Source organism: Mustela lutreola, chromosome 7 (genome assembly GCF_030435805.1).
Source record: "Mustela lutreola isolate mMusLut2 chromosome 7, mMusLut2.pri, whole genome shotgun sequence".
Taxonomy (NCBI): domain Eukaryota; kingdom Metazoa; phylum Chordata; class Mammalia; order Carnivora; family Mustelidae; genus Mustela; species Mustela lutreola.
Genome location: NC_081296.1, coordinates 83,292,094 through 83,319,965, shown reverse-complemented (window position 1 = coordinate 83,319,965; position 27,872 = coordinate 83,292,094). Strand labels below are relative to the sequence as shown.

The window sequence follows — 27,872 nt, the reverse complement described above, 5'->3', positions numbered from 1 at the left end:
GGGGTAGGTAGTAGAACCTACATGTCATAGGTTAAACTCTCCAGAAGAAGATTCTGAGAATTTTGGGGTACAGAATGTTTTGTTATTATTGATCCCTGGTGGTGGGGGGGATGTGGAAGTAGCGGGATTAGGCAAAGGAAAAAAATCCAACTGAGATGCAGTTGGTTAACCATATGTAGCACATCAGGGCAAAATGTGTAGCCCTTTATACCCTCTCTTTGTTTAGTCTTCAGGGTAGGCATGACCTCAGGTGAGGTAGGTCTCTACAGCTGAGAGAGGTGCTGAAGGAGCTACACTTGATGTCTGTCTGCTGCCTTCATTCCTCACTGCTGAATAACAAGTTCCTCTCTAAAGTAGGATCTGAGTGGCTCATCTTAGATCTGTCATACTATCAGTCCTCTTAAAGCCAGGGCTTGTAGGTCCCAAAACAGTAACTTTACCAGTTTCATGGCCATTGATTGATCAAAGTTGGTTACAAGGGCAGCCCATATTCAAGGAGAGGGGAAATAAATTCCACCACTTGAATTAGGAATAAAATGCATATAGAAAGAAAGGAGGAATTTGGAAACGCACTCCAGATTCTGCCTTCTGACTGTAATAATTCATGTACAAAATAATGTAATAATTCATGTACAAAAAAATTCACTTAACACCTCCCAATACTGCCACAAATTACCATTCCTTTATTGCATCAGCTCATAGACAAAACTCTTATCACCTATATCAGAAAAAATGTAGATGAGGTAACTCCTCAATCTTCTCAGGAGCACCTGTGAACTAAAAACTGAAACACCAACACAATCATCTGCCCCATACACTCCTAATGTACAACAATTAGGAAAGCACCCGGTAGCCTACAATAGAAACCTTCATTTTAACAGTGTAAAACCTACGGCATATAACAGTTACTTGCCCAAAGCAATTCTGAAATACAGCAGGACATGTCACCATTCCCTCCATCTCCTGTGATAGAGAATGTTTTGGGTTTGTTGTTTTAATGTTTCTTGATTAGGGACCATCTCTGCCCCCTGAGGATGGTTTTTCATGGCTATGCCTCCTGTCATCCTTACTTTTCCATAAGAAGTGCAATGTGTTGCTGCTAAATAATTTTCTTAGCTGTGTCCTATTCATATGAGATTAAAAACACTGAGGTCCCTTTCCATTTTCCATTTCCATTCTACATCTGTCCCTTTTAGTCTAAGCTCTTAAAATTTCCATTAAAATGTTTGGACTTCCTGTGTACCTATCATATTTTATGATAGATGTTTAAAGACATAACCCTCTCTACTTTGGATTTAAAATCAGAATGCTATAGGAATAACACCTTTAAGATACTTGAAAATCCTTTTTTCTAGCTGAATGGGCTTATGAAGCACTATCTGAAGATTCTTAAAAACTTTATTGTCTATCTGAGGTCAACAAGGCAAGCCCTTAAGATTCTCAAAAAGCCCTATTGTCTAGGAAGGTCCAAGGGACAGATCCTTAATCTCTCTGAAGGTTAAACAGTCTTTCAACTGCACCATTAGACAGATCTTCATGCAGTGGCTGTTTTTCTGGCAGCACTCTGGACTTGATCTTTGTTCCTGCTTTTAATTTGCCCTGAAAATCTCATATGGGCTGAAAGAGATGAATATGAGAATAATTTATGTTCTAACCCAGCAAATCCTTATTTGAAAGTCTTTCTTCTAGATCAGAGGTTGGTCATCTATGGCCTACAGGTCAAATACAGGCTGTCACCTACTTTGTCAATGAATTTTTTTGTTGTTGTTGTTTGAGCACAATTACACCCATTCACTTAAAATTGTCTGGGTCCAGTATTGTGTTGTAACTGCAGAGTTGAGTAGTTGCTACAGATGCCATACAGCCTAAAAAGCCTAAAATATTTACTATCTGGCCCATTAAAGAAAATGTTTGCTGACTTACACTCTAGATACTACTTGAAAATTAAAGGTTTCTTCTCTAATTCATTCCACCCCATTAATGGTCATGCACACCTGAAGAAACCAGTTGACTCTAACAACTTTCTGTCTGGAAACATTCTGAGCCAAATACACAAGGTCATTAGATATATTTTCTCTCATATTACCACAATTGCAGCATTGTCAAACATTCTCCCTCTACAAAATAGGGCATAAATTCACCTTTGCTCCACGCCAAATATCAATTTCTTCACTGTCTTACAGCCTCCATTGACCATCTCTGTGACCTTTCTGACCCAAACCCACTATCTGCTCCCAAAGCCAATGCCACATGTTTTAGGCTTTTGTTACAGCAGCACCTCACTTCTAAGTACCAATTTCTGTTTGGGTTATCTATTAACACAAAACAAACCATCCCAAAATTTAATGGCTTAAAATAGCAACCATTTTATTATCTTTAATGATAGTATATGCTAACTTGGGTTAGACAGTTTCTTTTGCTCCTTTCTTTTGCTGGGGCTATAATCATCTGAGGGCTCAATTTAACCTGTATGTCTAAGAAAGATGTATTAGTTATTTCTATGTAATCTATTACTCTAAAACTTATTATTTAAGATAATAAAAAAGTATATTGCATAGATTTTTGTGGTCAGGAATCTGGGAGCAGCTTAGCTGAGTGGTTCTGGGTGGTTGACTTGATTACAGTCAAGTTGTCGGCTGAATTGCAGTCATCTGAAGTCAGGTAGATCCACTTAAGGATTTGTAGGCAGGTTTCAGTTCCTCACCACAAAGGCTTGTATATAGGCTGAAATGACAACTGGCTTTTCCAACTGAGTGGTCTCTGAGAGGACCACCAATATGAAAAACACGGCACAGTTTGTAATGTTGGAAATGACAGATCACTTCTGTGATATTCAGTTGGGTCATATAAACCAGTACTGGTACAATGTGGGAGGGGTCTACATAAGAGTATGAATAACAGGAAAGCACCCTTATTGGGTGCCATATCAGAGACTGGCTACCACAAAGATACACTCATATGGGTGTCAATTAGTGCCCAATATAACTAGAATGCCTTGGTTCTCATTTTTGTGATTCCTCCATCTATCTTGGGCTTCTCATATCATGGTGGCTGAGTTCCAGGAGGCAGCAAATAGAATCTTCCAGTTCTCTTTGATCTGAGTTTTGAAGTCTCATATTGTCCTTCCGCCTTGTCATTCTATTTGTAGAAGCTAGTCAGTCATAAGCCATCTCAATTTCAAGGAAAGCAGCAATAAGCTCTAACTCTTGATATGAAGAGTGACATGTGTGTACACCCTAAAACACTGATGAAAGAAATTGAAGATGACATGAATAAATGGAAAGACATTCCATGCTCATGTACGGGGAGAACAAACATTGCTAAAATGTCCATCCTACCCAAAGCAACCTAGAAATGTAGTGCAATTCTGATAAAAAACCCCAGTATTTTTCACAGAACCAGAACAAATAATTGTAAAATTTGCATAAAGCCACCAGAAGACTCTAACTAGCCAAAGCAATCTTGAAGAGGACAAAAAAGGAGGTATCAGAATCCCAGATTTCAAGATATACTGCAAAGCTTAGTAATTAAAACAGTATGGCACTGGCAGAAAATAGACACATGGATCAATAGAACAGAGTAGAGAGTTCAGAAATAAACCCATGGGGGTATAGCTCAGGGGTAGAGCATTTGACTGCAGAAATAATCCCATGCATGTATGGTTAATCAATCTATGACAGTGAAACAAGAATATACAATGGAAAAAAAGACAGTCTCTTAAATGGTGTTGGGAAAACTGGATTGTGACATGGAAAAGAACGAAATTAGACCACTTTCTTATACCATATACAACATTAAACTCAAAATGGAATAAAGACCTAAATATGAAACCTGAAACTATAAAATTCCTAAAAGAAAACATAGGCCATAAACTCTTTGACACCAACCACAGAAACATTTTTCCAAAAATTTTTAAATAGTGGTTTGGAGGAATATTTGCATATTCTGGATGTTAATCATTCATTGGTTTTATGTGTTACAAATACTTCCTAAAACTCTCTGCCTTATGTTTTTCATCTCTTTAAAGTGTGTTTTCATGAGCAGACATTTTCTAAAATTAAGCAAATTTATTAATCCTTTATTTTATTATGCTTTTCATTTCTTATGTAAGAAATCTTCTCCCACCTGAAGAAATAAAGATATTCCACTATATTATCTCTTAAATGTTTCATAGCTTTGTCTCTTATCCATATGCATTTAATCCACCTAGAATTGGTTTTAGTGTATAACATGATATTGAACTCCATTTTTACTTGGTTAGTTCCATATGTGTATGTATATGAGTCAGCCAGGTGGCTTTCAGTCTTCAGGGTGGGGGAGAGGGGAATGGATTTTGCCACCTAGAAGACACCTGACAATGTCTGGATACAATTATCTTTATCACAATAGGAAAGAGAGTGCTTCTGGCATCAAGTGGGTAGAGATCAGGGTTGCTAATTTAAAAATCCTACAATTCACTGGAGAACCCCCCACCCCCCAACATCAAAGAATTATCCTATCCCATTGATAACAGTGTTGATATTGAGAAATTCTGCAGTAGATTATTCCCAGGTTTATAAACAACCCCAAATCTTTCGACAATAAAGATTATTTCTCCCTCACATTCATATCATTTGAGGATTAGCCAATGATGTATTCCCCAGCATGGGTCATTGCCAATCTCATAGCAGAGGGGAAAAAGGAATGCACTCATAACATATGTGCAGTGGTTCTACCAGAGTTGTCGCACATCTCTTCCTCTCAAACGTTTTTGGACAAAGTCAGTGGCCTAAGTCTCCAATGTAAGGAGTTAGGAAACAGGGCCAATTAAACCCAAACTAAATATAAGAAAATAGAGACAATTAAAAATAAGAATGAAACTCAGTGAGAAGAAAATAGTCAAACAATATAAAAAATAACTGAAAAGCTGTATTTTGGAAAGATCAATAAAACTGATAAATCATAGACACAAAAGAAAAAAAAATAGACACAAATTACTAACATCAACACCACAATAGATCCTAAAGATAGTAAGAGGACAGTAAACAGGGGTGCCTAGGTGGCTCAGTCAGTTAAGTGTCTGCCTTCAGCTCAGGTCATAACCCCAGAGTTCTGGGATCTATCCCAGTGTTAGACTCCCTGTTCAGTAGGAAATCTGCTTCTCCCTCTCCCTCTGCCCATCCCCGCCCCCCACTCATGCTTGCTCTCTCTCTCTCTTTCTTAAATAAGTAAATAAAAATCATTAATTAAAAAAACAAAAAACAGGACAGTAAGTAAATATTATGAACAATTTCATGTCAATAAATTCAACAACATAAACAAAATGGGCAAACTCCTTGAAATTCTAAATGTAATATAACAATAATTTCAAAAGTCTGAACAGCTCTAGATCTCCCCAAAAAATTAATTCACAATCTTTTACAAAGAAACCTCCAGTTTTAGACAGCTTTGGAGATAGATTCTACCAAACATTCAAGGATAAAAGTATGCCAACCATATAAAAACTCCTTCAGAACACTGAAAAAATAGGTATACTTCCAACATATTTTATGAGGCAAGTATTACTCTGATACTAAAACTAAAGATATTTTAGATATCTATTACAGATATAACTGAAAGTTACAGGCCAATATAATTTATGAATATAAATTCAAATATTATTAAATATAATATTAGCAAATACATACATTATATATTTATATTCAACCTAGGAATAATTTCCTTTCTTTCTAGTTACTACTTAGTTCTTCTATGGTTGTTAACTAAGATAAAGGTAACGGAGGAGGATTTGAGGTACTCAGTTGTTATTTGTGCCTCTGTGGATGCCTGGAAAAAATGAAGTCAGAAAGGGAGGAGGTCAGGCTAGAGAATATAGATGAAGCAAGTAAAAGGAGAAATAGGGAAAAAAAAGGCCCAAACAGCACAAAGAAGGTGACAATGGACATTTTGTTGACTCCTTTCTTATGCCCCCCAAAATAAATTCACCTTTTCCTCACAGATGAAATGTTAGCTCTGGGGACATTATTGAGGATAAGGCAAAACTGTAAAGTGTTGAGAGTTGTGTACTTGTGTTTAAACAATTTATTATTTTAGGAATACCGGTGGGTAGTGGTTTTGCAGTGGTTTATTGTCTTCTTTTTAAGACCCTACTGTGATACACTTAACTAAATGTGATATTTAAAGACTAATATGGTTACTGATTAGAAAATTCATAAGGTATATTAGCAATTTGTTTATATGATAATCTCTCAATTTTGAAATCTCACAAACATGTGATAATTCAGTGCTTTTCACTATTTTGACAGCATTAAAACTGATTAAAGACAATTTAGGTAATACAAACAAACACTTGGTGAAGCAGACTGTCTCATTTCAGAGACCTGCAAAATGAGGTGAAAGGCAAGAAGCTTTTATTGGTTAAAGAATGAAAAACAAGAGAAAAATAGAAAATGTCTGATTGGCTGGGGCCTCATACTCAACCTTGTTTAGCGTAAGAAGATCTAGAGTTGGCTTGGCATTTGGGGATTTGCTGACTGGATATACTGTGTTTTTGGTCAAGCAGAACATATATAGGGACAGAGAAGTTACATCAGTTTCAGTTTGCTTAAGTGGCACTTCAGGGAGAAGCAGAAGAGGGATCATCGGGGTGCCTGGGTGGCTCAGTGGGTTAAGCCGCTGCCTTTGGCTCAGGTCATGATCTCAGAGTCCTGGGATCGAGTCCCGCATCGGGCTCTCTGCTCAGCAGGGAGCCTGCTTCCTCCTCTCTCTCTGCCTGCCTCTCTGCCTGCTTGTGAGCTCTCTGTCAAATAAATAAATAAATAAAATCTTAAAAAAGAAAAAAAAAAAGAAGAGGGATCATCTTGGGCCTAGAAATTTGGTTTAACAACAGTAACTGCTATTTTTGAAATTTAAATTGTGTATTAAGTATACTACCTAAAATTTTTTTTAACTTCATCTTTCATCCTTTTTAATTACAAAGTAGTAGTAGCAACTGTGTGAATATAGTTTCTCATACTATATGGGCTATGGAACAAAACAGTAAATAGTACTAAATCTAACCATTTAGCAAATGTGGAGGCTTGTGCATATTTAACTTTAGGATGATTACAAGCACTGATCTTAAAATAGTAAAATAAGGGCTATCCATCATAATATAGCTGGCTTAAATGTAGTATAAACTTTACAAATTTGACTCTCCCTTAGTGGTTTGCATCTTCAACTGGTTCCAGATTTCTCTTTCAGAATTAAATATATTTTAAGAAAGGAGAAAGAGAAAAGGAAAGGAAAAATGATCCCAGTTTTAATCCTTTAAAAATCCAAGTTTACTAATCCTCTAAGTATTATTATCTTTTGCTAATTGGTTATTGAACAATATTTTGAAAACTGTATGCCTCCTATTATTTTCCATAAGAGCTGAAACTCTGCATATACTTGATTTGAACTTTTTTTTTTTTAAAGATTTTATTCATTTATTTGACACAGAGAGAGAGAAATCACAAGTAGGCAGAGAGGCAAGCAGAGAGAGAGGGGGAAGCAGGTCTCCCGATGAGCAGAGAGCCCGATGCAGGGCTCGATCCCAGGACCCTGAGATCATGACCTGAGCTGAAGGCAGAGGCTTAACCCACTGAGCCACCCAGGCGCCCTACTTGATTTGAACTTTTGAGCTTTTAGATATTTTTGTCATTTCAAAGTCATGTTAATAAAATGTGTCAGCCACTAAATTTTAATACATTGGTGACCAGCAATACTTGGATTTGTGTAGTCATATATTAACTTTTTTTGTGGCGTTTGCTTTAGTGAAAAGCTTTTTCTGGGATTTCTGAGTTACAAATTTATAAAGTTGTAAAATATTAAAATTATAAATGTGTAAAGCTTTAAATTTATAAAATAAATATTATTTTAAAAATTATCATATTGGCAGGAAAAATGTATTTTTTAAAAAATCTATTAATACCAGTTGCAACTTGTCTGTGTAAATCAGGATTTTCTTGCTACTCTGCCACCAAATAAAGAATAAATCAGATGCTAAACCTGTTATTTACAACCTGTAATTTCAAATCTTTGTATCACTGAATGGTTTAATTTTTCTCCATAATTAATTTTAAAATAAATTCTATAAATTTAATTCATATAGTAAATTTATTTTACTAAAAGGCTCTTCCCTTCCATTTCATAAAAGGATTTTATATTTATTAGAAAAAGGATTCTACTTAAAATCACAACCTATATTATATATGTGTATATACCTTAACTTTTATTTCCAGTGTTTGGATATCTGAACAGGTTTGTGTGTGAGGGTGGGATAGTTGAAGAATCATAATTATGATTTAATGCTGCTTACAAGGTTATAATGAAGATACTATGTTCATTTAATTGGCATTCAAATTCAAATTGAAAAATTATAGTGCTAAAATTTTTCTGTATTATATCTGTGAAGAATATATAACTCAATGCCTGTCTGTTTGGACATATGCCAATAAAAGGTTGACGTTCATTCACTTCAGAAGTCTTGAAGAAATCATACTAAATTTGGGTGATTAGAAATCCAAATTCTTAGTTATAAATCCAGAGGAAATGTTTATTTGAATTCAATATTATGAGTCCTAACAAATGGAAGTAAACATACTAGCTGAAATCCCGGGAAAGTAACATAAGTGAACTGGTCCTGTATGAGTGATGGCAGCAAGGGCAAGGCCCCAAATGCATGCCCTACCTGAAGGGACAATTGTTATTTAGCATTGGCCAATCATTGCTACATGGAAATGTGGGACCAGAATTATGAGAATATGTGATTTTTCAAAATGACACTGCAAAGCATATATTTTTTACAACATGAAATCTATTTTTTTATTTAAATTCAATTAGCCAACATATAGTACATCATTAGTTGTAAATGTAGTGTTCAATGATTCATCAGAAGTCTTTATTTACTTTATTTACTTTATTTTATTTACTTTACTTTATTTATTTTATTTATTTACTTTAAGTGTTGGCTCCCAAATGGAAATATAGTGCTGGCAAAATAAAATAAGGTAGTCAGTTTGTAACCTCTCAACTATATAAATCAATTATAAGCTCAATTATTTCAAATTTCACAAATCCATTTTGTATGAATTACAGGAATACATATAAGTCTGTATGACCAAAGAATACATTCACTATTTAAAACCACGTGAAGAATTCAGGTTCATGCATAATATGTAAAGCTACTACTTTCAGCAACCAGTAATATATTACAAATCTATAAGTGAATATTCTCCCCAAAAGTAATAGATTTAAACTTAACTATTTAACTCCTTAGAAAATAGAGGTGCATTTCCCTGACTTCTTAATCATATTTCGTAGTGTTTTCAATTTAACCTTACAGAAAGTCAAAACTATAAGGGTTCTTAAAAATAATTTAATAAAATCCTTTATGTTATGGATGAATAAGATCCAGAAGGGGGAAGTGTTTGTCCAATGTTACAGATCATTAATAGGAGAACCAAAAATCCTTTCAAATAGCACAAAGTTAAGAAGTAATATTTAATATTCCAAACTGAGATTATGAAAAGACTGAAGCACAAAGAGAGCATGTGAGGAAATGTAGAATATGTAGTAAGTTAAAATATACAATAGATACATACCTGGGCAAATTTTACTAGGAGGTCTAACTAAATAAGCTGTCTTATTTTTAGTGGACATTCACTAATATCTTTATGGTTGGCATAAATTTTAACTTGGAAAAGAATTCTGGATGGATGCCATTTGTGAGCATCTGGGGGAATTTCAAAAAGACTTGTGGCAGTGGACAGAGCTGGTGTCCTGACCCTCACTAGTAATTAAACTTAGTATCTGTCATTTATCTCTGTTTTGCAAATAAGCTGGGAACTCAGGTTTCTCATTGACAGAAAAATAGAAATTTAGTGGGTGGTTCAATATATAAAGGATTTTAGAAACTGTAAAAGATGAGAACTCTGCTTCTGTCAGAAGAGCTGACAGGATTCAGACAGATTTCAGCAGGAAATGATGGCATTTTCTATCAAAACCACAGAGCCACTTGAGAGACCGGGACTAGATATCAATGTAGCCCGTATGAATTTGCTCCCCATACTAAGTATCACACTTTATTTGTTCTAAAACAAACAAAATTATATTCCAAATCCATAACATCTTGAGTTGTATGAGATTGTATTTGTTGCATTAAATGGAAGGAGCTATATATATATATATATTTTGATGGGCAGCAAGGGAAGGTTTATTGAGTGATTTATTGAGCAATAGCAAAAGTGATAGTAGAAGGCCTCCAAGGAGGGAGGTGACATGAAGAGGTTTCCCAAGGAGGGTATTTTCTTTCCTAGGAATATCAAAGAATCTGGAGGATGTATAGTTGGTACCTGTCCAGGAACTGGGGACATGGGGATATGGACTGGTCTTTACGTTATGACAGTTATTATCTCCTTATGCTTCATGATGCTGTTATTGCAGTTCATCTTCTGCTGTATGCTGGACACCGATTCACTGACAGGATCAATGCTTGCCATGATGACACCACTCATTGAGTGCAGCCTCAGCAGCAAAGACCTACAGCACTGCCCTGTAGGCTGCAATGCTAAGTGGTTAGTCTTTTCACAGCATCACTTGGTCATTCTCCATTAAGAGAGCTGCATATAAAATGTTATTTTATAACTCTCCCTGTCTCTCAGATAGAGTCACTTTCTCCTCCTCCATTCTCAGTACTAACATCTCTCTTCTTTTGAATGGGCTGTCTTGCCAGTTACCCAGCAAGTGTTGTATTAGGGACCTGAAACACAGAAACCTTTACATCCCCCCACTTAAGGCAGAAATTTCAGATTCAGAATGCTAAACCTTGATTATCTTCTGATAGGAAAAAATTCTTTCATCCTTAAGAGTATCATAGAGTATCCAAGGTGATACAAAGTAGATTACAGCCCAATAAATTCCCAATATACCAATTCAGGTAAAGGAGCACAGTTTCAAGATAGAACTAGCTTTATAGCTGGTCAGTAAAAATGATTCAGACAAAGACATATGATTGGGTCAGGGACTGGGTGGAAGATTGTGTTAATAAAATAAGCAATTGCAATCTTTGAAATTAGGGACAGGGAGCTGGAAATAAACCTGAATATTAAATTGAGAAATTTATTACCTAGCTGTGGGGATAATTCAAATCTATGTCCAGCTAATAACACCTGGATAAACATGCCACCATTGGCGTATTTGAAGTAAGAAAAAGGGAAGAAAGCCCTGCTGTTCCATAAACATATACCAACTAAGCCAACTTATGGATAAATTTCAGTTTACAGGGAACACATTAAACTTTTATTTTTCTACACTTTCTGATTTTTCTCTTCTTAGTTTCCAAAAAGTTCTATTAGACAAAGTCCAGTTTTCCTCAGTTTAAGAGGCAAAATGTTTTGTGAGACCAAAGCCTAGGTATAAAGGAGATCTGAGTGTTCATGAAGTTTAGCATGATGGTAGTACCATTCATTGTGGCTTAGCACTATAAGATGAGTTAGTGGAACAAAGAGATGAAAATGTAGAATGGGAAACATTGGAACACTGAAATAGGTATCTCTCATGTGGGATGATAGGGCTTCTGGAAAATTGAGGGTATATAGAGTCATTTTGGAGGCTCTGAAATATACCATTGGGATGGATATTGATCATTCTGTTCAATCTAAAAGAGAATCTTACCATCTACTTCCTTATCTTTATCCTCCTATTTTATCTTCCTCCTCACGTACAAATAAATAAGCTTTCCTAAATTTTAATAAAGAAAGAATTTCTAATATTTAGGTAATTAGGAAGTTATAACTGCAACCCTCTGGCTTCTCATGATTTCCATGATACATGACAAGAAAAGTTAACTTTGTGCTGGAACAACTGGATTTCCATATGTAAAAGAATGAATTTGGAACCCTACCTCACACCATATACAAAATTAACTCAAAATGAATCAGTGGCCTAAATATAAAGCATAAAATAATAGAATTCTTAGAAGAAAACATAAGAGTAAATCTTTATGACTTCAAATTTTGCAATTGAATCTTAGATATGACATCAAACAGCAGAAGCAAGAAAAGAGAAAAAAATAGGTAAGTTGGAGTTCATCAAAATTGAACACTTTTGCAAATTGAGGGGCAGTGTCAAAAAGCTGAAAAGACAACTTACAAAATGAGAGGAAATATTTATAAATCAAATAAATGCTAAGGGACTGGTATCCAGATTATATGAAGAATTCCTACAACTCAACAAAAATTTAAAATGAGCAAAAGACTTGAATAGACATTTTTTTCAAATTAGATTATAAAGGATATTTGCACTATGAGATGCATAGTTTCTGAAAGGAAATGTAATATACTTTTCTTTAAATAATATTTTTGACAGGAATTAAAACCTAAACAGAAGCTATTGTGTGTGTGTGACCAGGGTGTGTGTGGGGGGGTTATGTGTGTGTACCATATTCTTTGTTCTACCATTGTAGAATAGCCACATAAATATGATAAATACGTTCTCATTTAGCAAGTAGGCTATATACTTTATGTTCAATAAGCATGTACTTTATGTTCAATAAACAGCATGCATATTATATTTTCAGTATAATGTGTTTGGGTTTCATCCATATTGTGCTTAAATAATATTCCATTGTGGATGATATATAGTATATGTTACATGAGTATAACACATTTTTTAATCCCTTCATTAGTTGGAGATTTGGGTTGCTTCTACTTTCTTGCTGTTGTGAATAATACTTCTATTAGAACTCACGTAAAAGTATTTGTTCGAACCCTGTTTTCTTTTGGATAACAACACATCTAGGAGTGGAATATCTGGATCATATGGGATTTCTTTGTTTAGCTTTTTGAGGAACAACCAAACAGGGTGGCTAAAATTCATAGGTAGCAGAGTACTAAGAGGAAAGAACTCCACAGAAATAGACCTTTGGAAACAGGAAAGGGTCTCCTTGGGTTTTCAGCTGAGTACTAATCAGAAGACGCATCGGAGGGAACAACCTAAGGAAATGAGGTAACAGTGCCTGGTGCTCACGCAGAGCTAGAAATAGTTCCTGTTCCCTCTACTTGGAATGGAAAACCTCATAATTCACTGTATATTAGCTAGAGTTAAGAGGGTTTTGCCTCAGTTGTGGGGCAAGATTAGCACTAGATTAGATGATCTGGTCCCACCTCATAAAGCAAGACCACAAAATATTGGACTGTTTCCAATAACCACATTCAAGGGTTAGGATTAGGGTTAGGGTTCACCTCATAAAGCAAGACCACAAAATACTGGACTGTTTCCAATAACCACATTCAAGGACAAAGCTCAAGGATATTTGTAGTAATGCAAAAATATCCAGCATACAACAAGGTAAAATTAATAATGCCTGATATCCCATAAAAATTACCAGACATGTAGAAAAGTAGGACAATATGATTCATATTGACGAGAAAAAGAAATTAAAACTTCAGAAATGACACATAATGCAGCCAATAAACAAAGATAATAAAATAATAATTGTAACTGTATTCCATATGTTCAACAATCTATAGGATTTATTCATAGATTAAGTGGATACTTGGAAGATATATAAAAAATACCTAAACTTAATTACTAGAGATGAAAGTTACAATATCTGAGATGGGAAGCCTACTAAATTCTTACTTGATCATACAGGTGGAAAGTCTAAGTCTAGTGACCAGAAGTCTGACTTGAACCACCAAAACAGAGAGTCACGGCTCTTCAGTCAAATTCTGGACCTGAGGCAATTTACAAATCCAAGAAGGAGACCTTGGGAAAGGATCCCGCTATACTATAAAATTTTTATATCATGTGACAATGAGCTCATACTCAATGGAATTCACTGGTCTTACGTCTTCCACCATTCTGAAGCAGCTGGCTTGATAGCACTGTGGATTGCCCTTTTGAAAACTAAGTCATGGTATCAGCTAGGTGGCAATACCTTGAAATACTTGTAATACAATGTCCCTCAGGCTGTGTGGTCCATGCTCTAAATCAGACTTAGCGTATAGTTCTATTTCTCCCATAACCAGGATTTATAGATCCTTAAATTATTAATGCAAGGCGTGGAAAATGGAAGTGGCTCCTCTCACTATTGCCCTTGGTCTAGAGGTTTTAGTTTCAAAGCAAGGAAGGCATCCACCAGATGACACAATAATGAATGGATTGAGCTAGAAGTTGAGACTGCCATCTGGCCACTTTGGGCAGCTCAAGCCCGTGAATCAACAGGATGAGAAAGTAGTACTGTGCTGGCTGCAGTGACTGATCCTGGATATCAAGGAAAATTGAGGGTAAAGAAGATTTTGTTTGAAATACAGATTCCCTAGAGCATCTCTTTCATTCTCATATCCTTTGATTAAAGTCAGTGGAAAACTACAACTCAATTCACATAAAATTTCTAATACCCCCAGATCCTTCACGAATTAAGATTTTGGTCATCCCACTTGGCAAAGACCCACAACCAGGTGAGGTGCTTGCTGAGGGCAAAGGGAATACTGAAAAGATAGAGGGAAAAGGAAAGGAAGAACATTGTGAAAGAATAGAAATACCATCTATGATGATGTGACCATATGAGGAAGTGAGGACTATAATCATTATATTTATTTTCATGTGATTGTTTATATTATGTTTATGTGTTAATTAAATACTCATATTTCTCTCTTCTATCATGTAAATGTGTTAATAACAGTTACTATTTATATTTTCATATTTAATTTACAGGATACCACAGGACTGGAAACATCACCCAAAGATTTTGTATCATGTCCTGGGGAAAGGACTAGCATGTTTTTAGTCTTATGTGGGATAGTTCATTCTGTATATCACCATTTTTATTAGAAGTATGATTTTGCTATTGTATTTCCTTGGTGATTGAAAATGCTTTAAGAAGCTGAGCATGAGTGCCAAGGAGAAAAGGAGTGGGCTATGATAGCTTTGTGATTTGTCAACTTAGTTAGGCTGAACTACATTTCTCAGAATTCCTTGCTAAGTTTCTAGCTAGGGTAGTCTACGGGATATTCTTTTGTGAGAGCTGGAGGATAGAGAGGAAGTAACAGCCATTTTGCAGCATATATACAACTTCTCAGAGTTATTCAATCAAGCAATAGTCTAGGGCCTGATGTGAAGGGGTTTTGGAGATATATTTAAGGTTTCAATTTTCAGTTAACCGAAAGGGAGATTACCATAGGTGAGTCGGGCTTATTAATCAGGTGGTAGCCATCAAAGCAACTAGGTCTCTGAAAATCAGAGACTTAAACAGCACAGTTGGGCCAAGCAGTTGCTCTCCTGTCCCCTTGAATCTTTCTTTCCTGAGCGCCCATCTGTGGACTTTGGGCTTCCTTGACAGAGCCCAAAATTGTGTGAGCCAGTTCCCTTAACATCACTATCACTATGTAACTCTGTATATGTGCGTGTGTGTGTATAAAATATAAATTTTAAAAATATATATCCTACTGGTCTGCTTCTCTGGTTGAAGCTTGACTTACATAGATTAAAAGCGATTTAAATAACATATGAACCCATCGTAATGTATTTATTTGGGTAGAGGTTTAAACACGATGTAAAAATATTATAAGACCATTTGAGAAAATTTAAAGACCATGGAGACAATATAAACACAGACCAGATATTTGATAATACTAAGGAGTTTTTGTCAATTATTTTCAATATAATAATGGTATTATATTGGATTTTTTAAGGTTTATTTTTTCAGAATAAAAACGTATTGACAGGATTTCTTCAAATTAGTCTGAGAAAAAGGTTAAATTGAAACCACACTGATCAGGGGTTTACAGTATTGAAGGTCAGTATACAGTACCTGGGGTCCATTATACTATATTATCTCCTTTTGCATAAGAATTTTCCCTTATAAAAATAGAAATTAAAAAAATTTTTTTCTTAAAGCCTACAAATATTTGACCCTGAGAAGAAAAGGTTATATGCATTTACTAAATTTTCTATCCCTACTACAGACATTAGATAGACCTGCTGTACCCAGTCTCCTATCTCCTTCTGTCTCTCTCTCTCACACACACACACACACACACACATCCCTCTTCTTTCTACACCATATACATCAAAACATCCGTATGTAAAATATAGGTTTTATTAAGTAAGCCCTATACATTCTCAGTTATATGAAATGAAGCATGGATAAAATAATTTAGAATTACATGAAGTCAATTAGACACCCCTGACCTACCATAGAAATGCTTCCCTAGTGAAACCAAAAGACTAAACAGCAAGGCAAAATCTAGCAAAGTAGAAGTATGGTAATGTATTTTTTGTTAATATACATGGATACTAATTTCTTCTTCTACTTATAAATCTATGTAATATTATTATAAGACAAATGGAACTTTTTATTATTTGACCTGTAATAAACAGTGGAAATAGCAGATAACATTAGAAAGAAGCCTTGACTGGAGCCCGTAAAACCTTGTCTGGAATTTAAGAAGGACTAAGGCTTATTTGAACAGCAGGAAGTAAACACATCGGAATCTGAATAATCCATAAAGTAAGCAATTCCCTGATGCCATTTGTGGGTCTAATGGTTTATCGTTTGAAAATATATTTCACTATATTTATAGTGTCTCATTTATTATTTCTTCAATTCACTTCATCTTGCCATAGTAATGAAGAATCATCTGATCAAAATGGTTTTTTTCTACAGTAAAATGTGAAAAAATAAAACTTTAAATTCTATCCTACTACTTTTTACCTCTGTTCTTGAATTCTAGTCTTAGCTCTAGCTAAGAAAAATATAGGTAGGGAATAAAACATCATGAAGAGTAGAGGATGTAGGGATGTACTAATTTATTATATCATAGTGTAATATAAGAGTGAACAATAATAAACATTTCTACTATCACACATGGGGAAATTGCCATATAAAAGAATCTGATGAACAAAAATTTTTTATGGTTTATAATTGGCAGGCTAAAACAAAAAGTCAAAACTCTTGAGTATTATTCAAGTGACCATATAATTTACTGTTCAAATTGGGACAATTTTGAAAGTATTGAGAATTGCCCGGCCATATGGCCTAAATCAGGACCAGAGCAAATGGAGACTCAGGATTACTCTAGGCATTACCAGAATAAAGTATGTGTAGATGAAGATATGCAAAAACAGAGAATAAATATATCACATATATTCTTTACAGTATCAAGATTGTTTTCCTTGGCATATCATCTTCCACTGTGCCTACAGTATATCTTCAAAAATGTGTATCATTAACAGATTTAAAGATCCTTGTAAAAGTACACAATATTCACTCTGATGTTGACAATTTTCTTTGTAAGATTCTATGGTCATAAGCATACTAAGATAGAAATTTGTTTTTAGAGATGTAGAAATATCTACCAACCCTCCCATTTACAGATTAAGAAAACAAAACTCAGAGCAGGTAAATGAGTTATTTTAGGCCACAAAATCAGTAGGTAGAAAAGTCACAACCAGATTATCAATTTTTTTTATTTTAAACTTTTAAAATAATTTAAAGAAGAGTTCCAAAGATAAAAATTCCCCTGTTCCTATCAGGCGGCTTCTCCTAATGTTTGCCTTTTACGTAACCATGTACCAATTATCACAAGTTTCTTTTCATTGCATCAGTGTTAGTTCAGATTTAGTGTCTCTAAGTGCCAAAAGATGTATTTCATAATATTTAGAAAAATGCTCAAAAAATTATTGATCTATTACAAACCAAGGAAATGTACTCAGTGCCAAAGAATTTAGGATTCTTTCAAATATTAACATATCTCTTTATGTATTGGGATGAATATTAAGGCTTGGGAACTTTTTGGAATAATGCTAAAAACATTTATATTTCCATATAAATTAGGGTGAGCTTTCATAGACTATTTCATAAGTATAGTCACTAACAATGAATTTATGTGATTAAATACATAAAAACTGTTTGAATTTTTAAGAAGAGAAAGTTTAATAAGTAATTTTTCTAAAAAGTGCAATCTTGGAAAGGCATTTCTAACCACTATGTCTATTTATAGAACTTGTTATACAAACCCAAGATGTGGGATTAGGTGATAAACTCTTCTGGTATATATTTGTTCCTGTTTTCTTTGTGCCTCATAGGATGAAAAAATAATCAAAATATGTACCATATCTATATCTTAAAAAATTAGAAATGTGTTTTTTAATGTGTAGGGGCAGAATAGACTCCAGCTGTCAGAGAAAGTCAACAGAAAAAGATGCAGCTCTGGCAATTGGAAGACTACCAGCATGCATGCATTGAATTAATGCACCCTAGGAAAAGAACTCCATTAATGACTGAAGGGAGTTGGTGTATATATACCTGAGTTTTCTCACACTTTGAGCTAATTCTGAAGCTACTGTTTTAAATGGTTTCCCAGGAATCCCAGTAAGATTAAGCTCTGTTTGCTCACAATGAAACTTGCTTGGTAATTCACCCTTCATTGCCTTCCTTCCATTCCCTGTCTCACTTCCCCAAATCCCTACTGTTTTCTGAAATCACTTTCTAAATACACTATTTGCACTTGAATACTTAAGTCAGGATCTGATTTTGGTAGAACACAAACTCAGAAAAGTTTCCCAAAGCATAGGCTGGAGAGACACTCAAGTAGAGGGAGTATTATGTCGTATAGTTAGTAGGACTCATTGTAGGAAAGGCAAAAGGAAGGAGACAAATGGGTTTTGCAATCTTCGGGGACATCGACTATCTGTGTTTTCTCTAGAAAGCCAATCATTACTACTGAAAATAGATGATCTTATGTCCATGTTACTCTGACTAAAACATAGGAAAGAAAAAAACCTCTACTGAAAGCCAATAAAGACCAAGGATTTTATTCTTCAGATTAATAAAATTTTCTATCAGAGTTGCTTATGTTCATAACTCATCAAGTAAGCAAGGAAGCACACACATTCTCCTGTATCTTATGGTGTTAGAAAATATTATTAAATTTGCACTGCCAATTGCTTGGTTAATTAAAATAAAGTATTTCTTTTCAGAGAATTAAAATATGAAAAAATGAAATATTTCTATTACATTTTTCAAAAAGTTCATTCAAACAGCTTATTTGTATCATAAGAGGTATAGCATACTATAAACTGGGAAATGATTTAAAAAATTTTTTTCAGTTTTATTAGAATAGATAAAACGTTTATGTCTATTTAATCAGAATGATAGAGGTACACATAGTGTGAAATGGAGAAGTATGCTTTTTAAAAAAATAATAAAACATAATAGAGAATGGAGAATAAATTATACTCTCTGATAACCTTCATTGACCAAATCAGATCATAGCTAACTAACCCTTAGATGTCTGACCAGGTCTTAAGATAGTCTCTGAAATTCCTGGCATATCAGAGTTAAATAAATTATTGGTAAGCATGCTATCCACATTTAAAATCATACCTTCTGCTCCTAGTCCCCATGGAATGGTAGGTAGTATTTAAATATTAAGTCTGAAGAAGGAAATAAGAGAAGGGTCAAATAAAAATACAGTGTCATCTCTTAGGAAGCTTATGTCTCAGTAAGGCAATTTAACTTAGAAAGCTCATTTTCAATTTAACTTACACATGACAATGACAGTGTAATTTTCTAAAATATTTTAGAAATATTTTTAGAAATATTTTTAGAAATTTCTTAACATCAGTTTCCAACTCTCAGGCTTACCCCAATTCAGAAATACTTTATGCTGAATACTTTTGTCCAAGCTTTAATATAATACAGATTTGAACTATCTTCATTTTTGAATTATCTTTGTCCCTGGTTTTTTACTGTTTTAAAACAATTTAGTAGCAAATCCTAGCCCTCTTCTAATTTTTCATTTGAAAACATCCTTGCATATTTTTGGTACACTTCACAGAACACTTTGATTACACAATGTCTGCCATCAGCTTTTTCTATCTTGACTACCACATACTTATTCCAAACCCTGATTTTCTTTCATCACAGCTCCCTTGTGGTGTTGTTGTTGTTTTTTGTTTTTTGTTTTTTTTTAATCCAATTCTGTGTATAAATCGTCTTTATTTTGGTCATGAAGGCCATATCAGGGTTTCCTATTACATCATATATCAGATAGAATTCTGGACTTTTTAAAGGTTCACAGACCTTTACCAATATGTACTAACTTACCGGCTTTCCCTTTCTTTGAGGTCTCAGCATATCTTCTTCTCTGACTTGAGGAAAAGTATTTTTCATACTCCAGATGAACTTTTATTCCCAAGCCAAATGTTATTGTTTTCCCCTTGTTCAGTGGACTTTAATCTGTCTTTCATCACTTAAAAAGCGCCAGAAATCCCAGTACCTCCTAGATGTTCCCTGCAATAAAGGATGCTATGAGAAAGGTTAGTATTCTTTTCCATTTCTTTCCCTGTCAGGAATTAAATTTTATTCTATTCTCTTTGGTTATTGCCTCAGATATCCAGGTATTCTTGGTTAGAATATCATGGAATTACAGTAAAATTCTTTATTATGCTAGCTTTTACTGAAGCTATCATTCAGGTTGAAGTGCTATAGTGAAAAGTCCGAGGAAGGAGCATCTTTGTTCTAGAAACCGAGCAACTATGTTTATACCTTTTCACATCTCAAAATACATTTAACATCTTACATTATCTCATTTGACTCGTAAGACCTATGGGAGGTAGAGTTTCAGTCCCTGTTTTAAGTGCAAAGGAGATGAAACTCTAGTGTACTGCAGCATTCAAGAGGGCAGACTTTGGAATCGGGAAGACTTGAGTTTGAATTATTGGGACAATATTTATACCTATGTGACTGAATTATTAATATTGCTAAACCTAAACTGCCTCATAAAATAGGGACAGTAATAACTCTACGATATTCTACACATAAAGAGCACCACATGTAAAATGGATTGCTTGGCACATGGCAAAAAATAAATAGCCAACATGTTAAAGGATTTTCCCTACACTTTTAGAACATGACTGCAAGGACTTCAAACCAAGACTTCGGGCTCCGAAGCCCATGTTTTTCCATTATCCCTAACTGCTAGCACCCTGACTAATTAAACAACTAACTTGGTAGATGACCTTGAGAAAATACTTCACTGAATCAATTTAGTGATCTGTAAGCTGAGTCTTTTCAGACTTTCAGAGTCTATCGTAGCTGTTATTCTTTTTCCGTAGCGTTGTACACTTGAGGTTCAGACACCCTATATATCCAAGATCTGTATAGTCATAAGCCGTGCACATTGCAACTAGTTTTATTACTATATTCATACTTTCTTCAATAACTAGTTTTGTGTACACTCATTCAGCTGTTGCCTGCCTTTAGTCTGCCTATTAGCGCCTCGTGAAGGGAAGACCCATATACCTAGCTTTGTTTATACCCTTGCTTGTTCCCGAAAGGATTAAAGGCAGCGAGTAACACTGTAAGTTCCCTAACGATGTTACACTGTACCACTAATGAATACTCTTTTGATGAAACAGCCCGTAGAAAACCGCCGATGAGTTGAGATGCTCTTTTCCCTAACTCTTAAAAATAAAAACTAATGTACCTAGCTAGTAGTCCTGGAAGCATAAAGTTAAAGGTTCTTCCTTCAGCCTTGACGCTGTCTCCCCCGTTGTCAACGGTCACTCGAATGCCCTTCTCAGACTAGCCAAAACTGTCGCCGCTCCAGCCGCGGCTTAACCGGGATCCCACCCCGCCCCTTCATTCCCTCTCATACCTAAGTTTCCTGATTGGGAAGGGGCCTGGAGAGCCTGTCCCACATTCCCATTTTATTGGCTAGCATGACTGTCAGTAATCTCTGCTTCCCGCCTTCTAGCCTAGCGCGTTTCTTAGACCCCTTGGTTTCTGCGACAAGCCGCTTACGTTTGCCTGAGCCGTGTTGCCGCGACCGGCGACCTTTCACCCCTCCCTTCCCACAGGAGCACCCCAGCCTCCATCCCCGGCGCGCACCCCCGGGCACGCGCTTAGCCCGCGCACACACACGCACGCGCGTACACACTCTCACACACACCCTCCCCCGCCTCCGGCGGGGCCCCCTCCGCCCCCGCAGGCTGAGGCATCAGCGTTGGGAGGCGGCGGCGGCGGCGGCGGCGGCGGCGGCGGCGGCGGCGGCGGCGGCGGCGGCGGCGGCGCTGCTGAGAGGCAGGGACCCGAGCGCGAAGTGTGTGGGAGTCTACGAACTCAACCCCTCTCTACCCTCCCCTCGCAGCCATCCCCCTCCCTCCCCGCCAGCCCCCCCTACAAGCGGGAGAAATAATGAGCGAGACCGGGCGGCAGCAGCAGCATCGCCGAGCAGCCCAGGCAACGGCAGAACCGCTCCGGCAGCGGCGGCGGCGGCAGCACCAGCAGCGGGAGCGAGCGCAGCGCTAGCGCGGCGCGGGGATCGCCGCGCTCCTTCCCGGCTCCTGCCCTCCTCCGCCGCTCGCTCCTCTCTCCGCATCCACCTCCTTCCCCTCCTCCTGCTCATTCACTCTTTCCCTCACTCTCCCCTCCTCCTCGGCTTCTCCCCGCGCCCCGCCAGCCCTCGCGCTCTCCCACTCCCTCTGCCCGTCCTCCCCGCTCCCCTCCTCCCGCTCATTCACTCGCCCCTCTCCCTTCACTCTCTCCCCCTCTCTCCTTTCTTCTCCTTCTTTCACCCTCCGTCTCTCACACCCCCTCCATTCCCCTGTCTCCTTTCTGACACTGCACTGCAGCTGCTCCTCAGCCCTGCCCCCTCCCCAGTGAGAACAAACCAGCAACATAGCTTTTTTTTCCTAAAGAGATTTCTATTGATCCGATTAAAAAAAAAAAACAAAAACCTCAAGAAACCCCAAACGCAAAAAAAAAAAAAAAGAAAGAAAAGAAAGAAAGAAAGAAAAGGGAAAAAAAAAAAAAGAAAGAAAGAAAAGAAAGAAAAAAAAAGCCAAAACAAAAGGGAGAACCTTCTCCCTGTAGCAGCGGCAGGAACTGCAAACATGATGGCGGCAGCTCCCATCCAGCAGAACGGGACCCACACTGGGGTTCCCATAGACCTGGACCCGCCGGACTCGCGGAAAAGGCCGCTGGAAGCCCCCCCTGAAGCCGGCAGCACCAAGAGGACCAATACGGGCGGTGGGTATCGCTTCCACCTCCCCGCTGGCCCCATCCCCCGCCGCCCGCCCCTGCCTCCCTCCCTCCCGCCGGCCTCCCTCCCTCCCGCGGCCCGGACACCTCTAGCCCGAACCCGGCGGCTCCCGCGCCCCTGCCCCGCGCCCCCTCCCCTGCACCTGCCCGGCACCTCGCCGTCCCGGACACATTTCCATTTCTCTGTTTATCATTCATCAAAATGGCGACCGGTTTTTCGGAATAGACCTATCTTTCCATTTAATCGGTCTAAAGACTGACCATTTAAATATCCTAGACCTGGGCAAGGGGGTCCGTTAAAGAGGAGGAGGATGACCCCCGAGTGAGGTGATGGCCGCCCGAAGATGCGCGCTGCATTTAACAGTCTGATAAAATAAATAAATAAATGGCACTTGGGTAGCGGATAGCAAATGATTGGGGCACCGGAGAGTTTTCCTCTCTTCGTCCCCTTGCTTTGGGCCACAAGTAGTATGCAAAATCTTGATGAGTGCATGCTCTTACCGCACTTATATTGTCGTTGCAAATATCTCATTGATTTGTCTTCAGAGGTGTGCATACGAGGGTGGGGGTGTCTGGTACTCTGACTTGTTAGTTTAACATTCTGCGCTTCCTGGGAAGATGAGTTATAACGGGACCGCTATCGCTTCTTCATTTGCACTGGAGTCATCTTAACAATGCACCCAATGCATCGAGGCAGAGGTGAATTTATCTACAGCATGTACATTAGAGACGGACGGGGGTCTTGGAATGGCACACCCGCAAAATTTGGAACGTTTATTCACATAAGGAAGCTGGATTTACCGGGGTGTTTCCTATTTAAGACTAGATCAGTTTGTCGGAAATTAAAGTTTATGGAGTTGGCTTTATTTTCTAAAACATTTCATTTCACTCTTTCTTGGTTCATCCACCCCCTCTGCTTTAAAAACTGTGGCTGTTTTGGAGAAGTAACATAATCTGTTTGGTCACTTTTAAGTGTGTTTGATATAAATGACTCCTAAGCTTTTTAGTATTGGCAGAATTCTTCTTAAGGTCCTTTAATTAATGAGCTTAAACGAGATCATGGTAGACTAAGAAGTGCTAAAGAAATACACCAGGATTAGTTAGATTTGCCAGTTCACATCACTTTGAGTTATTTCCTGGCAGTTATTACAGGCTTGGAATACACCCTACAGTTTGGGTGGATTATTTGGTAGGAGAAATGTTTGTTTTGCATACTTTAAGTAGGATATAGTCAATGGCTAATTGTAGTCCTTAGGTGTTTGCTAATGTCAAACAAATATAGCTCATCACTATTTACAGTCCTTTTACTTATTTATATTGGAATATGTTAAGCAAAGGTTTGTCATCATATAAATCTCTGAAGTTTTGTTAAAGGGTCAGTTCATTTCATTTTACCATAGTAACCACAGATAGAATTGGAAGTCTTCCATGTTTGGAATAACAACTGGAATTTAGTCATCAGTTTCTACAGTGCTGCAAAATGATAGAACATGTTTAGTTTTTAATTCCAAGTTTGAAAGTATAAATCCTTCAAAATGGGAAACATTTTGTATCTCTTTATTTTTCTTTGCAATTAGCTTATTTTTGTTCTTTAAAAATTTAACCCCATATTTCCTGCAGCTGTATGCCCAATGTTTTAATTGCTGTTTTCCCTCTTGAGGGTGGAGAGGGGATACAAAGTTTGAAATTATCATGTTAACCAAGTATATTTCTTTGCATTTTTCAGAAGACGGCCAGTATTTTCTAAAGGTTCTCATACCTAGTTATGCTGCTGGATCTATAATTGGGAAGGGAGGACAGACAATTGTTCAGTTGCAAAAAGAAACTGGAGCCACCATCAAGCTGTCTAAGTCCAAAGATTTTTACCCAGGTAGGTGCAATGGTGAAGAGATTGTTTGATAAATCCCCAAGGAAAAAAAGGAGAAGATCTACCTGTGCTGTATGTTGTATTGAAAGAAATTCTTAATTTAATAGTATGACTTTATTTATATATTGTATTTGTGGAAAATTTTAAAGTATATTTCTACTGTTGGTGTTATGTTTTGTTTCAATAATTGATATACTGTGTCTGATTTAGAACAATTATGAGATGAATCTTTTGGGTATTTCTAAATACTTCTTTCTAATTAGGAAAAAACTCTGAAATTTAAAGATAGAAACATGGACAGCTGGCATCAGGAAATAGGGTTCTTTTGAAGTTTCAGACATCATTGTAATGACAATTAGTCTAGAGTGAATTCAGAAGAGGGGGTAGGAAGGCTTCTTAAAGAATGGACCATTTACTTCTAAATCCATTATGTACCTCTTTCTGCTTCACTGCTTTGTTTGTTGGCCCTGGAGTGAAGTAAAGAGGACAAGTGCTGCCTCTTCAGATTTTTAAAATACTGCGTTTTTAATGTAATTGTGATAAGGAAATATATTGTTATGTAAGAAGTAAAGTAATACTTCAAAATTTGTGTTATGAACAGCTGTATTAGATTAAAATATGTTAACAGTTGTGTGGTACTGTAACCTGCTGGAAAATGGCAAGTTTCCTAGGTGGTATAATTTTTTTTGTACTTTTCAGTGTTTGTTTTTTATTTCAAGTGTTATATAGTTCTGCGTGTTTTAGCTTTTTCTTTTTTGTTATTTTGCTACTTAGTGTAAGGGTTTTAAGTTTAACTAGAAAATCCGCATAATTGAATAGTGTATCTCTTAGGTAAAACATTAACTGATTTGCTTTTACCCAGGTGTAGCTTCTGCCTTTTTTGTTTGTTTGTTTTTGGTTATTTTGTCTCTATGGCCATAAAAAATATTTATTCACTGCTGAGGGGACTGATAATGCCTTTTTTTTTTTTTTCCTGGTAGAAAAGAAAAGCTTATTTGCTTTCAGTGATCTAATTTCAGTAAGAGTTCTTTAATAGAGGATTTCTTTTTCATAGCCAATTGATTGGTGGTAGAAAATGAACTATTATGCTAGATAAGGTTTTAGAATGGTCGACAGTATCATTTAGTTATACAAATTAAACGTAGTATATTTGGTAAACACTACAAATAGTGAACTAAAATGTAATGTATTAGATATGCTGCCCTTCGAAAGTTTGCTCCTGTGAGTGTAGTTTTGTAGATGGCTTTCCTTGTCTCTGAAACTTTCCTTATGCATTAAGAAAGTTTACTAACATATTCACATTTATGTGTTTAAAAGGTATATTATGATGAAAAAAATCAATGTGGAATTGTGAAAACCTTTTACAAATAAAAGCACTCAAAAGAGCTTGATTGCAGAATTAATAACGTGATAGTTCTAGGAAAAGAGCTGCAATGGTAAATTAAATTCACTGTCAATAGATGAAAATGAAATAGCTTTTTTGCATTAAACATGAGGTGGTATCAGATGTGCAGGGATGTTACAGAAAATTGGTGTTTATCAAGGATATTCCAAATAGTAAATTAAATGCCTTTTCATTTGAATATAGTTTATTTTCAGTGGGTTGGAAAGGGTGCACCGAGAATTAGATCTTTTGTTTTTAGTCCACTTAGTTATGCATATTTTTCTTATTACATTGAAATTGCTTATTTTATTTATAGTTAGTTCTGAGACACGTTATTCATATACAGCAAGAATATCCGTTGGAAAAAATGGAAAACTGGAATGCGTTGAACAAAATTTTGTGTGTGTAGTGACGTAACCTGATCAAATGTGATTTGAAATGTCTGGTTAAAAGAAAGCATATACGCTCTGCCTGTAACAGGTGGAAACCAAGCACACACTGGAATCAATTTTAAGGATAAAATAAAGCCTTGTAATTAATAAGAAGCCGTACTAATTCTAAACACTTTTTTATTTAAATATGATATTAACTAGGTTATTACCTGTTCAGACAGATACATCTCTCTTCTTCTGATAGACTTCAATTTTAATAGTTTTTCTGTTCACACTTGACCACAAGCCTGTGGAATTATCTAAGGTCCTGGTATTCTTCAAATAGAGCTACTTTCAACTTCTCGTACTCAGAGATATTTAAGCAATACTTACCTGCTCATCTCAGACAAAGTAAATTATAGAACTGTGATTCATATCGCCGAGTTATAAGGACTTTCATGTAGGATTATGCAGTAATTTATTTGGAAGCCCATTTTTGTGTTTCATTTATGTATTTATGACTCCTATTTGATTAGAATGAATATGTTGATGTTTATTTCATGAAGAAATTTTCTGTTTCTCATTTGGTAAGACAGTTTATTTGGGGAAAAGTATACTTCAGTTGTATAACCTAGTGGATTTTCTCAAATTACCTAAGTTTTGAAACAGAATGTAATTGTATTCCAGAGGTTTAGTTAACATACTGATGTATCTAAGACAGATTTCCTTTAGGATATATAATGCAGAGTACAGACACACTTTGGGGCTATTTTAATAAATTTCAACTCAACTGTATGTCCATTGTTTTTATTGTAGCCAATATAGTCTACTCATATTTATCACATTTGTCTGTTTTTTATGGTTTTTTTTGTTTGTTTTGTACTTAGCTGTATCTTTAAAATATTTTAAGCAACCTTGCTTTTTTGAGTAATTTTAATACTTATGGTTGAAATCTAGAAAATATTTCATGCACATTAATTGGTATGATTTAGAATTTGTAGAACTGTATTTTATACTGTGTACTTCAACATGTCAGCATAAATAAAATAATTTGGGGAAATTGTGTGGTGAGGATTGTAAAGTGCATTTTTAAATTACTGTGATCAGAAAGAAAAGATCTACGAGTGGACATGCTTTATTTTTTGCTGTGCTTTGTAACTCATTTTTTCTTTTCAAAAATCTAAATCGTACAGAATA

General features: G+C 36.3%; 1 protein-coding gene and 1 long non-coding RNA gene across 5 annotated transcripts in view; one reads left to right on the top strand and one right to left on the bottom strand.

Moving 5' to 3' along the window:
• Positions 1-19,080: 19,080 nt before the first annotated feature.
• Positions 19,081-21,925, bottom strand: LOC131836424 (uncharacterized). 2 transcript variants are annotated; one of them, XR_009355601.1, is made up of 3 exons: positions 21,498-21,925; positions 20,117-20,317; positions 19,081-19,443 (listed from the first exon to the last, which is right to left on the bottom strand). It is a non-coding gene; the product is annotated as an uncharacterized LOC131836424 (long non-coding RNA). The 2 variants fall into 2 exon arrangements; XR_009355600.1 differs by having other exon boundaries at positions 20,117-20,302; positions 21,498-21,924.
• Positions 21,926-22,023: 98 nt separating this feature from the next.
• NOVA1 (NOVA alternative splicing regulator 1) overlaps positions 22,024-27,872 on the top strand; it is a 146,997-nt gene continuing 141,148 nt past the window's right edge. The window contains exons 1-2 of one of the 3 annotated variants that reach the window (XM_059181814.1): positions 22,024-23,041; positions 24,780-24,923. In XM_059181814.1, the coding sequence (XP_059037797.1) occupies positions 22,906-23,041; positions 24,780-24,923 (280 nt within the window). In that variant the 5' untranslated portion in view covers positions 22,024-22,905. The remainder of the gene's footprint in view (positions 23,042-24,779; positions 24,924-27,872) is intronic. The other 2 variants (XM_059181813.1, XM_059181816.1) reach the window with 2 other exon arrangements.